Genomic DNA, 13,858 nt, shown 5'->3' with positions numbered 1-13,858 from the left:
CCGGAACACTTCATGAATAGCGAGTAGTTCTCGGTCATACACCGTGTAGTTCCTCTCGGATTTGTTCAGCTTTCGCGAAAAAAAGGCACACAGTCTCCACTCTGACTCCTCCTTCCCTGGCTGCAGAAGCACCGCCCCGATCGCTCTGTCTGATGCGTCGGTTTCCACTCTCATCGGTTTTTGTAAATCCACATGCAGGAGCTGTTCTTCAGAGGCGAAGGCCCTTTTTAGTTCCTCAAATGCTTGCTCCGCCTCCTCAGTCCAAACGAATTTCTTCTTACTGCTGAGACAGTCCGTAATGGGCGCCGTCAGGTGGGCAAAATTTCAGATGAACTTACGATAGAAGTTCCCAAACCCTAGGAACCTCTGCACATCCTTCTTTGTTTTGGGCGTTTTCCATTCCAGCACCGCCTGGACCTTGCCGGGATCCATGGCCAATCCCTTGTCTGACAGGCGATACCCCAGGAATTCCACCTCCTTGGTATGAAACTGACACTTCTCCAGTTTCACCCACAGCTGGTTCGCTTGCAGCCTGCTCAACACTTCTCTGACGTCTCTCACATGCTGCTCCTCATTCTCAGAATACACCAACACGTCGTCTAAGAAGGCTACGCAATTCTTGTAAAGCAAAGGCCCCAGGACGTGGTTCATGAACGCTTGAAAACATGCTGAGCCTGCCTGTAGACCGAAGGGCATAACGAGATACTCAAATGCTCCCAATGGGGTGAACATGGTGGTTTTCCATTCGTCCCCCTTCCTTATTCGTATCAGGTTGTACGCCCCCCTTAGGTCCAGCTTTGTAAAAATCTTTCCCTTCCGCACCCTTGTCAAAATGTCGTCAATCCTGGGCATAGGGAAGGCCACTGGTTCTGACACTGCGTTCAAGGCCCTGAAGTCACACACCAGCCTCGGCTTGTCCGTGTTTTTTTTATCCACAAAAAACACTGGGCTGCCTCCCACCGCTCTGGACTCTCGGATGAAACCCCTCTTCAGATTTTTGTCAATGAACTCCCTTAGTTCCAACATCTCCCTGTCTGACATGGCATACAACTTGCCTACTGGGAGCTGTGCCCCAGGGAGTAAATTGATTAGACAGTCAAAGGGTCTATGCGGGGGTAGTTGGTCAGCTTCCCTTTCGCTGAAGACGTCGCGGAGATCTGCGTATTGTCGTGGTACCTTCTCTTTCTCCGTTACTTCAGTCCCTGCTAGGGTGGCTTGGGCCCCTGCCGAACCCTTTCCCTCTTTGCAGTGTTCTAAGCAATGTGCTGACCCAAAGGAAACCACTCTCTGATGCCAGCCCACCAGCGGATCATGTAACGCTAGCCAGCTCATCCCCAAAATAATGGGAGCTCCTCCCAAGGTGGCCACATTAAATGCTATCAGTTCGGTGTGTCTTGCCACCTTCATTATTATTGGGACGGTCTGCAAGCTGACTTCTCCTCCCAACAGCTCCCTGCCATCGATCGTGGTCACCTGCAGGGGGTTGCTTAAAGTTATCGTCTGTATCTGGTGTTCAGCTGCAAACTCTTTGCTCATGAAATTGCAGGAGCTGCCTGAGTCCAACAGCGCCTTTATCTTTAGAGGGTGTCCGTTTGGCAGCTCTAGCGACACTTCTATCACTAGGGCGGGTTTAGGAGGTTCCGGCGTGGGCACTTTCACTGCTCTTTGGCCTGGCTGCTGTGCCCCAACGGTGGCAGCCAGGCGTTGGCTTTTACTTGCTCCGGTACTTCTTCCTCTCTTCCCCCAACAGCTCCCACCATCCCTTGTCATTCCTTCCTCTGGGGGCAGACTCTGGCAAAGTGACCTGGCTGTTGGCAGAGATAGCATTTCCGGGCACCTTTTCCCTCCTTCTTTCCCCCCTCACTGGGCTTTGAAACTGCGCGCGCGCGCGCTGTTCCGATTTCCATCGGCTCTGCCGGCGGGAAAGTTGGCTCTGGAATGTCAGGAATGCGGAACTCCTTCCAACGTTCCCCCTTCCCTTCCCGCCTCTCCAAGGCTCTCGCCTCCTGGTGCGCTCCTATGGTCAGCACAGATTTGGTCAGCTGGTCCATAGAATCCGCCCTGGGGCCCCGGGAAAGTTCGTCTTTCACAGCCGAAGCAAGACCTTCTTCAAACAGCATTTGAATGGGTTCCGCCGATAAGTCCCACCCCAATCTGTGAACCAACATGGTGAACTCAGTCCAGTACTCACGAACAGATCAGCTCCCCTGTTTGCAAGCCATTAACTGTCTGTGCACCACTCCCTGCTCAATATCGCTGGAAAATATCAGATCCATGGCGCGAAAGAACTTCATCGTGTCCTTTAGGACGTCATTATTCGCTGCCATCAGGGGTCTAACCCAGTCTCTCGCCCCCTTTTCAAGATGCCCAATCACGAAAGCCACTCGCGATTCCACGTCAGGGAAGTCATCAAACTGCAGATTGAGGGCATATTGCATCTCTGTCCGAAAGGCATGATAGTCCTTGGGCTCCCCCCCCCCCAACTTCTGCACCAATCCTGGTACCTTTCTGGCGAGCTGGGTGGCTTTCCCCTTTTTGTCTGCATCCTGAGCCCTCCTCTCCTCAAGCCTCGCCGTCTGCAGCGCTAGCTGGACCTCCAACACCCGGTACCTTTCTTCCAGGCTTGGACTCGCTCCCGCTCCAGCTTCTCCGGTTCCGGCTGGGTTGCTCATGATGCCTTCTCCTGCACAAGCTGCTTTCAAAGACTGTCGGAATGCTGTGATGGGATGATGAGCTGCTTGTGCGTAAAATCGTAGTCCCTCAGAGTTTGTTCAAGTCCACAAACCTCTGTCTGTGACGGAGCCCCTCAGACATGGCTCCTCTAGTCACTGGCAGATTCCGACAGTGGCTGCTTTCGGAATCGCTTCCAACATAAAAGCTCCTTAACGGAAACACGTCTTCTGGACTCACGGCGTGACAGTTTCCGGCGAGGAGTGGGTCTCCCTATGGGAGGTCCAGAAACCTCCCCACTGTTCTCGCTGGAAGTGTCCCTGAGCCCTCCCTCTTGCTCGCTTTCCCTCAGAGACCCACCTCTCCCCCTGCTGGTTCCTGCTTCAGCTGCTGGGTCTCCCCCAACCTCCGTGAGCCCTTCCACCACCTGTCCCTCCGATGGCAGTTCCCTGACACCCACCTCCTTTCCAAGCAGTGCCAAGATACCCAGGAAGTTGCGCAAGTGATCATGCTCTTCTGAAGTTTACTATACAGCGGAAAGGAGCAGCCAAGCATACTAGGACTCAATTTCTTGACTTTAAGAAAGCTGACTTCATAAAACTTAGGGAAGTGCTGGGTGAGATCCCATGGACAGTAATACTAGAAGGAAAGGGAGTTCATGATGGCTGGGAGTTTGTTAAGAGGGAGATAGTAAAAGCACAACGTCAGGCAATACCAATGAGACGGAAACATGGAAGGTGCCTAAAGAAGCCAGGGTGGCTATCTAAAGAACTTTTAACTGAGTTAAGATTAAAAAAGGATGTGTACAAAAAATGGAAAAGGGGGGAAACCACCAAAGAGGAATTCAAACAAATAGCCAGCACGTGTAGACACAAAGTCAGAAAAGCTAAAGCACAGAATGAACTTAGGCTTGCTAGAGAGGTTAAAAGCAACAAAAAAGGCTTTTATGGGTATGTCCGTAGCAAAAGGAAGAACAAAGAAACAGTGGGGTCACTCAGAGGAGAAGATGGTGAAATGCAAACAGGGGACACAGAAAGGGCTGAACTCCTCAATGCCTTCTTTGCCTCAGTCTTCTCCGATAAAGAAAACAATGCCCGACCTGAAGAATTTGGAGCAAATGATTCAGGAGAAAAACACAGCCCAGAATAACTAAGGAGATAGTACAAGAATACTTGGCTGGTTTAGATGTATTCAAGTCTCCAGGGCCAGATGAACTGCATCCAAGAGTATTAAAAGAACTGGCAGATGTGATCTCAGAACCACTGGCAGTCATCTTTGAGAATTCTTGGAGAACAGGCGAAGTCCCGGCAGACTGGAGGAGGGCAAATGTTGTCCCTATTTTCAAAAAGGGGAAAAGAGAGGACCCAAATAATTATCGCCCAGTCAGTCTGACATCAATACCAGGGAAGATTCTGGAGCAGATCATTAAGCAAACAGTCTGTGAGCACCTAGAAAGGAATGCTGTGATCACCAATAGTCAGCATGGATTTCTGAAAAATAAGTCATGTCAGACTAACCTGATCTCGTTTTTTGACAGAATTACAAGCCTGGTAGATGAAGGGAATGCAGTGGATGTAGCCTACCTTGATTTCAGCAAGGCATTTGGCAAGGTGCCCCATGATATTCTTGTAAAGAAGCTGGTAAAATGCGGTCTTGACTATGCTACCACTCAGTGGATTTGTAACTGGCTGACTGACCGAACCCAAAAGGTGCTCATCAATGGTTCCTCTTCATCCTGGAGAAGAGTGACTAGTGGGGTGCCACAGGGTTCTGTCTTGGGCCCGGTCTTATTCAACATCTTTATCAACGACTTGGATGATGGACTCAAGGGCATCCTGATCAAATTTGCAGATGACACCAAACTGGGAGGGGTGGCTAACACCCCAGAGGACAGGATCACACTTCAAAACGACCTTGACAGATTAGAGAACTGGGCCCAAACAAACAAGATGAATTTTAACAGGGAGAAATGTAAAGTATTGCACTTGGGCAAAAAAAAATGAGAGGCACAAATACAAGATGGGTGACACCTGGCTTGAGAGCAGTACATGTGAAAAGGATCTAGGAGTCTTGGTTGACCACAAACTTGACATGAGCCAACAGTGTGACGCGGCAGCTAAAAAAGCCAATGCAATTCTGGGCTGCATCAATAGGAGTATAGCATCTAGAGCAAGGGAAGTAATAGTGCCACTGTATTCTGCTCTGGTCAGACCTCACCTGGAGTACTGTGTCCAGTTCTGGGCACCACAGTTCAAGAAGGACACTGACAAACTGGAACGTGTCCAGAGGAGGGAACCAAAATGGTCAAAGGCCTGGAAACGATGCCTTATGAGGAACGGCTAAGGGAGCTGGGCATGTTTAGCCTGGAGAAGAGGAGGTTAAGGGGTGATATGATAGCCATGTTCAAATATATAAAAGGATGTCACATAGAGGAGGGAGAAAGGTTGTTTTCTGCTGCTCCAGAGAAGCGGACACGGAGCAATGGATTCAAACTACAAGAAAGAAGATTCCACCTAAACATTAGGAAGAACTTCCTGACAGTAAGAGCTGTTTGACAGTGGAATTTGCTGCCAAGGAGTGTGGTGGAGTCTCCTTTTTTGGAGGTCTTTAAGCAGAGGCTTGACAACCAGATGTCAGGAGTGTTCTGATGGTGTTTCCTGCTTGGCAGGGGGTTGGACTCGATGGCCCTTGTGGTCTCTTCCAACTCTATGATTCTATGATTCTCCCACGTGGATTTTTAAGATCAGTGTTGTCAGCACTGACTGGCAGCAGCTGTCTCGGATTTCACACAAGGACGCTGTGACCCCACCGTCAATGGGGCCACACTGAGCCACCTGCCCTCCCATGCGGGGGGGGGGAGCCTGGCTGGCTGATGTGGCCCTTGGCTGGTGGAGAGGAGCGCTGGGCTGGGCTGGGGTCACCTGGTTCGCGCCCCCTCAAAAATTGTGCACCCAGGGACCTGACTACGCCCCTGTGCAGACCTGAGCCTTCGGTTTTTTTCCGGTGAAAAATCACTGTGCCATCTCACTAGCATGACAAATAATTTTTATTATGCCTCATTCTCTCTGGAGACAATTTGAATCCAGGAGCGCAGAGATGTATTCAATCTGTACATTTAGGAAGTGAAAGTTTGTGCCTTTTCTTATGTCCCAACACTCTCCTTAAAGACATCAGTTGTACTGGCTGGTTGAGGAAGAACTGAGGTGGGACTTATCTCCCCACAAACATATTTGAACGAAGAGGCGGAATTTGATTTTTTATTTAAGCCATGGCATTAAATTATAATTTTCACCTACTCAAGGCACATTAAAGTTTTATGATGGCGTGACATTACAGGAGCGTCAACGATTTTGCCTGAGGCGTCGGGCACGGTTTCGAATGCTGCTGGTCTGGGCGGCAGAAGCAGCAACATTTGTACCTTCTCTGGTTTTACATGTTATCTATGTGGTATTTGGGGAGGAAAAATGAGGCTCTGGGTAGCTATGGCCATCTTTCAATCTTTTTCTTTTTACCCTTCTTGAAGTTTTTGCAGGAGTCTGTAACCCAAAGCATTCAGAACTGACCACAGAGCACATATGCCTCGATTCAGGACCAACAAAAGAAATATCCCCCCCCCAATACATGACAGGTGGAATTCACCTGCCACTAAATGTAGCATGAATAATGAAGGGTCTCTCGGTGGCTATTAGCCACTGACCCCATTTTCTGAGGCAGTCTGTGGAGGCAGGGGGAGTTAAAATTGGGTTTTTGGACTACTTCAATGCGCTCTACGTGGGGCTACCTTTGAAGGTGACCCGGAAACTTCAACTAATCCAGAATGTGGCAGCTAGACTGGTGACTGGGAGCAGCCACCGACACCACATAACACCGGTCTTGAAAGACCTACAGTACATTTCCGAGCACAATTCAAAGTGTTGGTATTGACCTTTAAAGCCCTAAACGGCCTCGGCCCAATATACCTGAAGGAGCATCTCCACCGTCATCATTCTGCCCGGAGGCTGAGGTCCAGCTCCGAGGGTCTTCTGGCGGTTCCCTCGTTGCGAGAAGCAAAGCTACAGGGAACCAGGCAGAGGGCCTTCTCAGTAGTGGCGCCCGACCTATGGAACGCCCGCCCATCAGATGTCAAAGAGATAAACAACTACCTGATATTCAGAAGACAACTGAAGGCAACCCTGTTCGGGGAAGTTTTTAATGTGTGACATTTTTGTGTATTTTTGGTCTTTGTTGGATGCTGCCCAGAGTGGCTGGGGAACCCCAGCCAGATAGGCGGGATACAAATAAATTATTATTATTATTATTATTATTATTATTATTATTATTATTATTATTATTATTATTAAAGTGCAGATGAGGGCTGTTGAAGGGCTGTCCTTGAGGGCTTCCCAGAGACATCTGGTTGGGAGGGTGCCAGGCCAGATGGACCTCTGGTCTTACCCAGATGGGGTTTTCTTACTTTCTCATGTCCTCTAGCCCACATGGAGCCCTACACGTATAGTTGGACTCCCACTCCCATCAGCCCTATGTAGCCTGGCCCAGGGTCAAGCATGATGGAGGTTGTAGTCCACCAACAACTGAAAACACTGTGTTGGCTACCCTGCTGTATACCAAGGACTTCCAACTGTTCCGTGTTCAGAGAACCGCTTCCACATTGACTGATTTGCTGAGGATCACTGTTGAGCATCACCCATGGAGCCTCCACAATCCACAGAGGACCCCATGATGTGGAACGGCTGAACAAGTGCCCTGCCTCTGCCTCCTCCCAAAAGGAAAACTGCCCAACCTGGTGATAACAGACTAAACGATGCAGAGAAGATAGAAAAAGAGGTGGTACTACTCTACTCTAAATGTATCCAGATCTCCAGGGCCTGGTGGACTGCGTCCAACGGTACCAAAGGAACTTTCAGGCATAATTTCAGAGCCTTTGAGAAGTCTTGGAGCTGTATAGTATTAAGAACTGGGCTTTTGTTCCTTTAAGAGCACCCAAGGAAGGCAGAAGTTCCTCAGGTGCACTTTGCCTAGTGTTGCCATGACGAGGGGGGCAGTTTTGTTTATTATAAAATGAAAGCGCAGCTCGTCCACGTGCAAGTCAAGAAAGCCCAGCGCTTTCACGTGGCAAGCTGGAAGGAAGGACTCTGGCTGACAGAAGCGTAGTTCAAGTAAAAATGACCTTTGCTGGAGCTTAAAGTGCATTTTAAAGGAGCGTCTCCATCCCCATCGTTCTGCCCGGACACTGAGGTCCAGCACCAGGGGCCTTCCGGTAGTTCCCTCACTGCGAGAAGCCAAGTTACTGGGAACCAGGCAGAGGGCCTTCTCGGTAGTGGTGCCCACCCTGTGAAACCAGATGTCAACGAGAACAACAACTACCAGACTTTCAGAAGACATCTGAAGGCAGCCCTGTTTAGGGAAGCTTTTAATGTTTGATGGATTACTGTATTTTGTTGGAAGCTGCCCAGAGTGGCTGGGGAAGCCCAGCCAGATGGGCGGGGTTTAATAAATTATTATTATTATTATTATTATTATTATTATTATTATTATTATTATTATTTATTTCTATGCAAGATATTTAGCTAGGGATTCAAACATACCTCAGCCGTGTATTGGAACAGCAGTTTTAATAGTGGGCTACACTGCACGGTTGTCATCAGCCACATTCCCCACAACCTGCAATATGGGGGGTGGGGTGGGTCATATCGGGGAATTGGCATCGCTGAGCAATTCTTTAAAAGATGTTCTTTTTTATTAAATAAATAAATATCACTCTGACATAAGACCCGTGTTACAAAGGCCACAAGTTGCTGCCCTTTCCTGCTCCCTTTTGTGCCAATGTTGCCAACATTTCTCAGATGAAAATGTTCCTATTTTCATTTGAGGAGTGTTGGAGGGTATGGACTCTGCACCTGGAAGTCGTCGGTCTACTTCGAAGCTGTTGAAGGGACAGAATAGAACACGCATTTTTTAGGTGGGGGGAGCACTTGTACAGTGATGGACTCAGGGGCAAATGAAGGCGTCGTGACACCCGGGGCGGGGCATCGCTACATAGGGTGCGTGTGCGGCATTGCAACATACGACACATGCACTGTACGTAACGACACTGCACATGCGCTGTACATGGCGGTTTGCTGCCAGTGCCGTACGGACGGTGCCGGGATACTCTGCTGGATCCCACCACCATCCGTACAGTGCTCAAGTGGCGCCTACGGCAAACCGCTATGTACAGCGCATGTGTGGCATCACTATGTACAACATGTGCATGCAACGCTACACATGCGCTGTACATAGCGGTTTGGCGCCAGCGCCTGGATCCTCTTCACATGCAGCTGCGGTGGTGCAATGGCTGCTTGCGCCACTGCGAGCCCCCGCGGGATGCCTTCTTGTCACCCCCCCAGACATGGCATCCGGGGCGCACCCTCCCCATTGCGATGCCACTGGGTGGACTGTTCCAATGCAACTGATGGGATGTAGCGCTGAATATGAATGGACGCTCTGTGTTTTTTTTTTACTTCTTCCTCTCCCATCCGGCTATCAGAGGGGGGTTGAAGAGGGGGCCAGCCTGCCTGCCTGGCACCTAATTAGAGGAGATTAATTATGTCTTGGGTCTTCCTACCAGTTTGAATGGCAGTTTGGGGGAAGGGATTTGATGCGCAGCACACACACGGAGAGTGAGATTTTGCTGACCACCTGGATTACAGAGAAGAGGGAAGGGGGGGCTGAAGGAATCTTCTATCCAGCGCCAGCCCCCAGGCCCTCCCCTCCAATACATTAACAACAAAGGGAAGACATGGGTTGAAATCAAGCTTGGGTTATCTTTGTTGAGCTGGAAAAGCAGCTTTGCCATACAGAGCAGGCCATTTCTATTCAATTGTGAAGCCCAAATTTGGAAGAGGGAAAAACAAGCAAGTTTCAGGTTTGCGTGTATTTTAAATTTGTAATACTAGAAAATCCTGCAATGAGATTAAAAACACAACCAAGATTTTGGCTTTTTCTTCAAAAGAGATGGCTCCTTGTTTCTTCCTTTTTGTCGTCATCATGTTGCTAAAGTTGATCTCTGTAAAAAGTTAGGTATAACAAATTTATAACCCGCTTTTTAAGCAAGAGGATCTTCACAAAGCAGCATGCAAACACCAAGACAAGTACAATCCAAAGGCATTAAAACTGGCATCGTTTGTAAAAATATAAACAGCCAGCTTGTCGCTGAAAAGAGATGGTTGCAGAGTTGGCATTCAGTTTTTGAGGTCAGCTGGTGGAGAATGAATAGCAACCATCTTGGGCAGTGGCGTAGCGTGGGGGTGCAGGGGGGGCTGGCCGCACTGGGCGCAACATCTGGGGGTTAGGGTTAGGGGGCGCAAATCCACGGGTTAGGGGGCGCAAATTACTTGCCTTGCCCCGGGTGCTGACAACCCACGCTACGCCACTGATCTTGGGTCACCCAAAGATTCTGTCTCTCACAGCAGGCAAAAGATGCCCGAGGGACAGGAAACTTAAACTGGTTTTAGCAGTCATTGCTGCTCCCTAGGGAGCTGTAATTCTGTGATGGTAGCTAAGGAGTATTAATAATATAGAGAATTCACTTCACTGCCCACCCCCCGGAGGGAACTGATTGTTTTTGGGGTAGGCTTGCCATATTCCGAAGAGCAAGGCCGAGCGTGGCTCTAGTGTCCCCCCCCCCCCAGATTAAAAAAATTTATTATTATTTTAAAAAACAAACCCAGGCACTTCAGCGGCCTCCGTCTGTGGAATGCTCTCCTCAAGGAAGTTTGACTGGCACCTTCACTATAGAGCTTTAGTTACCAGGCAAAAATGTTCCTTTTTATCCAGGCTTTTGGTTGATTTGATTGACATCCCTTGCCCTTAAAAATAATAATGGGGGGGGAGGGTGGTGGCTGTTTTTATTTTGATTGTGGATTTTGTGTTTTATATTTTGATTTTATTCTGTAAACTGCCCTGAGACCTGCAGCTATAAGGCAGCAGTATTATTATTATTATTATTATTATTATTATTATTATTAATAAATTCAAAAATCTGCCCAGATGGGCACACTGGCCCCCCAAAACAGGACATGTCCAGCAAAACCCAGACGTATGGCAACCCTACTTTCAGGCCGCATCCACACCATATATTTAAAGCACTATGATACCACTTTAAGTTGTCGTGCCTTTCTTCCAAAGAATCCTGGGAGCGTTTGTTAAGGTGCTGAGCATTTTTAGGAGCCCCTCATATTCCCCTTGCAGAGCTACAATGTACAGCAGTGTTTTCCAACCTTGGGTCTCCAACTGTTTTTGGACTACAACTCCCATCATCCCTGACCCTGACCCTGGTCCTGCTAGCTAGAGATGATGGGAGTTGCAGTCCAAAAACAGCTGGAGACCCAAGGTTGGAAAACACTGATGGACAGAATTCCCTGTGAAGAGGGACTGATTGTTACACCACTCTGGGAATTGTAGTTTGGGGAGGGGGCAATAGGGGGTCTCCTAACAACAGGTTAACTGCAATAACATTATCTCTAATTTGCAGTGTATACAAATTTTTGTTGCTGTTCTTTTTTGTTTTCTACATGGGTACTATTTCTTTTCTTCTTTCTGTCTTGTCTTATTCTGTGCACCTGCAATTATGTACGGTATTCTTTATCTTTCAATAAAGAATATAAAATGATAATAATTTATTATTTCTATGCCTCCCATCTGACTGGGCTGCCCCAGCCACATTGTGCGGTTCCCAACAAAAAAACAGTAAAAGCGCAATACACCCTAAAAACTTCCTTGAACAGGGCTACCTTCAAATAAAAACAAACAAACGAACAAACTACAGTTCCCAAGATTCTTTGGGGAAGCCAGTGCTTTTTTCTGGGGGGTACGCATACCCCTAAACATTTTGTGAATCTAAGTTTGACCTCATTGAGGGGCATTATTTCAATATCAGTAGGAAAATGAGAGTACCCCTAAACTTTTAAAGCACTACCATTAACTGTTCAAGGTGTTCTCTTGGTGCTTTAAATGTATGGTGTGTAGATGCACCCTTAAACTGGTGTAAAACCAACTGATATTTTAATGTAAGCCCGGGAGAAGGGTTGCCTATTCCTGGAAACAGGGCCTAGTCCTAGTTTTGGCCTTCCTCTAGGACATGGGGGCCAGGGGCCGGATGCGGCCCAATCGCCTTCTCAGTCCGGCCCAGGAAATGGGAATCAGCATGTTTTTACATGAGTAGAATGTGTCCTTTTATTTAAAATGCATAGGAATTCATTCAGTTCCCCCCCCTCCAAATATAGTCCGGCCCCCCACAAGATCTGAGGGACAGTGGACCGGCCCCCTGCTGAAAATGTTTGCTGACCCCTGGTCTAGGAGCTCATGGAGGCAGAAATTGTTCGCCCCCTCATCCATCTTGCATTTTATCCTCTCAAGAGCCCCGTGAGGTGAGATAGGGACAAAACAAGAATTTAAACCTCATGCATCCTGGTCCTCTTCTGACACTCTGACCACTACACCTCCCTGCAAGACTGGGGAAACAGGGCATTCATTAAATAATAAATTAAATTCCTTAATTTATTATGTTTTTTTAACCACCTTCAGGGTGGTTCTGCCTCCGGCATCCAAGCTGTCTTGGGCTGTCCGATTTGCAGTGTCTTCACCTGAGAGCACAACTTTGCGGGAGGAAACTGCATTTCCCTTGATGGTTCCTGCGTGGTTTTTGTTACTGTTATTTTTATCTTCCCCTCAGGTGGTTGCTCTTAGTAAAAGAAGCAAAGAAGCAGAAGCAGCGTTCCTGAGTGTTTACAAGCAACTGATTGAAGCTCCAGGTATGGTTCGCCTCGGCTCCTTTCGCGGAATTGCTTCTAAAAGGGTAGAAATGTTGTTCTGAGCACCTAGTTATGATTATCCAGAAGCTTTTGCTCACAGGAGCATCCTCAGGACGCCTTTGTTAAGTTGTGGGTGAATATCAGACAACACAGCGATTCTTCAAACAGCTCTTGTTTATTGACAGGCCAGGCCAGAACTGAGCTGAAGGGTTCAGTCAGCCTGCTTATATAGAGCTCCAGTACAATGTAACTGTAACAATTTTCTAAAACTATCCAATCACTGAACGTCACTTTCGATCCCTTATTTGCATAACTATCTACAGTATCCCCCTGCTGGCCCAGGGTGAGAACTTCAGTACATAACAGCCTTCGCTGAGGAGGTGCCGGCTGACAAGATGCCTAAGCCTCTTTTTATATTAGCGGTGCCATGAAAATGATAACCACAAAACCGGCCTTTTCATTCCTTGCAGCGCATCCTCACTTCCTACTTATGTGTGTCATCAGAGCTGCTTGCTGGGGGCGTTCCAGATTTCCTCAGTACCCGGAGTCGATTTGGATCTCTCCGATTTTATTTTTGAAAGTTGCTAGTTCTTGTGATGGTGAATATTTGCTAAGTTCTAACTTAGTCCTTATTTGAAGGCATGTTTTGTTACGTCACAGTAGACCCCTCCTGGGAGAATGTGAAGTGGGAATGCCTGTTCTAAGATGCTGTCTGGCTGTACTTTCTATAAGTAAGGCATAGGCAAACTCGGCCCTCCAGATGTTTTGGGACTACAACTCCCACCATCCCTAGCTAACAGTTGTCAGGAGTGCTGGGAGTTGTAGTCCCAAAACATCTGGAGAGCCAAGTTTGCCTATGCCTGCTATAAGTACATATATTATTGTAATGATATTATACAATACATATTAAAATTACTATTACACAGTATGATGACATATTGCACAGGGGTTATGTTAGGGGGGTGTCGATGCAAAAGCACGTACAGTGGTACCTCGGTTACATACGCTTCAGGTTACAGACGCTTCAGGTTACAGACTCCGCTAACCCAGAAATAGTACCTTGGGTTAAGAACTTTGCTTCAGGGTGAGAACAGAAATCGTGCTCTGGCAGCGCAGCAGCAGCAGGAGGCCCCCATTAGCTAAAGTGGTGCTTCAGGTTAAGAACGGACCTCCGGAACGAATTAAGTATTTAACCCGAGGTACCACTGTTTACTCAGACTACCCCTGTGTGACCGAAAGGACCGTCCTTCCAGAGCCAGTGCACAAGGTGAGCTATGCCCCCCCCCAAAGCCAAACAGAGAACTTTTAAGCTTTCTGCCTTGCTTACCAGGCTCCAGGAGGCTTGCAAAATATCGTGAGTCCCTCTGAGTTCCTGCAAGGTCTCAGGAGAGCATCCC

General features: G+C 48.0%; 1 protein-coding gene across 1 annotated transcript in view; it reads left to right on the top strand.

The window, feature by feature from the left end:
• CUX2 (cut like homeobox 2) overlaps window positions 1–13,858 on the top strand; it is a 259,733-nt gene that overhangs the window by 170,136 nt on the left and 75,739 nt on the right. The window contains exon 4 of the mRNA XM_081202920.1: window positions 12,383–12,461. Within this exon, the coding sequence (XP_081059046.1) occupies window positions 12,383–12,461 (79 nt within the window). The remainder of the gene's footprint in view (window positions 1–12,382; window positions 12,462–13,858) is intronic.

The sequence above is a fragment of the Podarcis bocagei genome (genome assembly GCF_964188305.1).
Source record: "Podarcis bocagei genome assembly, chromosome: 7".
NCBI classification, from domain to species: Eukaryota; Metazoa; Chordata; class Lepidosauria; order Squamata; family Lacertidae; genus Podarcis; species Podarcis bocagei.
Note: the sequence above shows the minus strand (reverse complement) of the source record. Positions and strands in the feature narration are given on the sequence as shown.